Below are 2134 nucleotides of genomic sequence, written 5' to 3'. Positions count from 1 at the left end.
CTGCACCACATCAGGTAAAGAGGGATGAGGGAGTGTGGGAAGAGCGCCGAGTCCTCCTTTCCCCTCTGCCTGTTTGTTTCAAAGTGAGGGATTTCACAGGCCTTCCTGCAAGGCCCAGCTCCAGCCTGCACCTGCCTCCCGGTGAGCTTCTTGAGCTTGGAGCCCTGCGGCTCCCTATTGGCATTCCCAGCACATCCTCAGCGCCATCGGGGTTGTTTAATGGTGGTCAAGCCGACCCGGCCAGGCTGGGGCTTCACAAACACCCAGGGCTCAGCATTCCTCTTCAGCCAGAGTGGTCACCTGCCAGAGATTGGTTCTCCAGGGCCCCAGAGTGTGCTGCCCACGGAGCCTTCCCTAACCACACCAGCCTGAGCCTTCCTCCCTGAGGCCTGGTTTCTGAAGATGAGGGTGTGTTTGCCCCAGCAGATCAGTAGTTGCTAGCGAGAGTGTATTTTGGACACATCTGTGGCTCCTAAATCCCTTCAGTCGTGTCTGACTCTTTGTGACCCTAGGGACTGTAGCCTGCCAGTCTCCTATGTCCATGGGATTCTCCAGGCAAGAATACTGGAGTGGCTTGCCATGCCCTCCTCCAGGGGATCTTCCTGACCCAGGGATCAAACCCAGGTCTCTTGTGTCTCCTGCATTGGCAGGCGGGCTTTTTACCACCAGCGCCACCTGGGAAGCCATGCAGTCTTTAATAGTATATATAATATTTTCAAGCAAGGACTATAAACTATAAGTATCCTAGCAACATCTGCACTTCCACAGGTTTTGTTCAGTGGCATCTTGTTGACTGCGATTAAACTGAATTCTTCAAGAATATTCTTCTGCGGAGTGAACCTGTGGTTTCGCTGGTATTACCCGTTTTTACACTCCAGATGGGGGATCGGCCAGCACAGCCCACGGCCTGCGGCTGGCCTGCCCTCTTGTCCACGCAGCACAGCCCACGGCCTGCGGCTGGCCTGCCCTCTCGTCCACGCAGCACAGCCCACGGCCTGCGGCTGGCCTGCCCTCTCGTCCACGCAGCACAGCCCACGGCCTGCGGCTGGCCTGCCCTCTCGTCCACGCAGCACAGCCCACGGCCTGCGGCTGGCCTGCCCTTTCGTCCACGCAGCTGTCGGAAGCTGCTTTCAGGCTCTGCCAACAGACCTGAGCAGTGGTGTCAGAGACTACACGGCCTACGGATTCTGGAATATTTACCGTCTGGCCTTCCATGGAAAGAGGTTACTGACACCAGTTCTAAATGAGTATTTCTGTATAAAATAGCATGCTGTGCACTCTTGTGTTGAAATGGGAAGAATTCTATTTCCTAAACTCTCTGGCTCTCCAAGAATACTCAACTGTGGTGCGTTCTGCTTTCGTTCTTCCTTAGGTTCACGTCCCTCCTGTTCTCTCCACTGTGAGCCCAAGGAGGTAAAAAGTCCACTCCCTTCTAGCCCAGGCCCAGCCTTTCTGCCCAGATCCAGCTCCAGGATGAGAGTGGTGAGTATCCTTTTTACTTTGCCTGGGAGGGTAATACCGTCAATTTGCTCCTAGAAGATTACACTGCAGCTGACTCTATCTTTGTTCACTTTCCAGGAACCAATGAATTCCACCAACGTCTACGATTCAAATGAGGACTACTTTGGATTAGCTAACAGTTCAGATTACTTACTGGATGACGACAGCTTTCTGTGTTCCTTGCAGGAGGTCAGAAGTTTCTCTGGGCTCTTTGTGCCGGTCGCTTACTCCTTGATATGCGTCTGCGGCCTCCTGGGCAATATTCTGGTGGTGGTCACCTTCGCCTTTTATAAGAAAGCCAAGTCCATGACGGACGTTTATCTCTTGAACATGGCCGTGGCGGACATCCTGTTTGTCCTCACCCTCCCATTCTGGGCGGTCAACCACGCCACCGGCGAGTGGATTTTCAGCAACGCCATGTGCAAACTGACCCGGGGCATCTACGCCATCAACTTCAACTGCGGCATGCTGCTGCTGACCTGCATCAGCCTGGACCGCTACATCGCCATCGTGCAGGCCACCAAGTCCTTCCGGCTCCGCTCCAGAACCCTGGCTCACCACAAGCTGATCTGCCTGGCCGTGTGGGCAGTGTCCATCCTGATCTCCAGCTCGACCTTCACGTTTAACCAGAAGT

At 54.5% G+C, this 2134-nt stretch overlaps 1 protein-coding gene across 1 annotated transcript in view; it reads left to right on the top strand.

Moving 5' to 3' along the window:
* CCR6 (chemokine (C-C motif) receptor 6) overlaps positions 1-2134 on the top strand; it is a 29860-nt gene that overhangs the window by 26301 nt on the left and 1425 nt on the right. Inside the window, exons 4-5 of the mRNA XM_010843666.1 lie at positions 1373-1482; positions 1579-2133. Of these exons, the coding sequence (XP_010841968.1) occupies positions 1474-1482; positions 1579-2133 (564 nt within the window). The 5' untranslated portion in view covers positions 1373-1473. The remainder of the gene's footprint in view (positions 1-1372; positions 1483-1578; position 2134) is intronic.

This window comes from Bison bison, unplaced genomic scaffold, assembly GCF_000754665.1.
Source record: "Bison bison bison isolate TAMUID 2011002044 unplaced genomic scaffold, Bison_UMD1.0 scf7180017847681, whole genome shotgun sequence".
Lineage (NCBI taxonomy): Eukaryota > Metazoa > Chordata > Mammalia > Artiodactyla > Bovidae > Bison > Bison bison.
The sequence above is the reverse complement of the archived record's forward strand: the minus strand, read 5'-3'. Positions and strand labels throughout refer to the sequence as shown.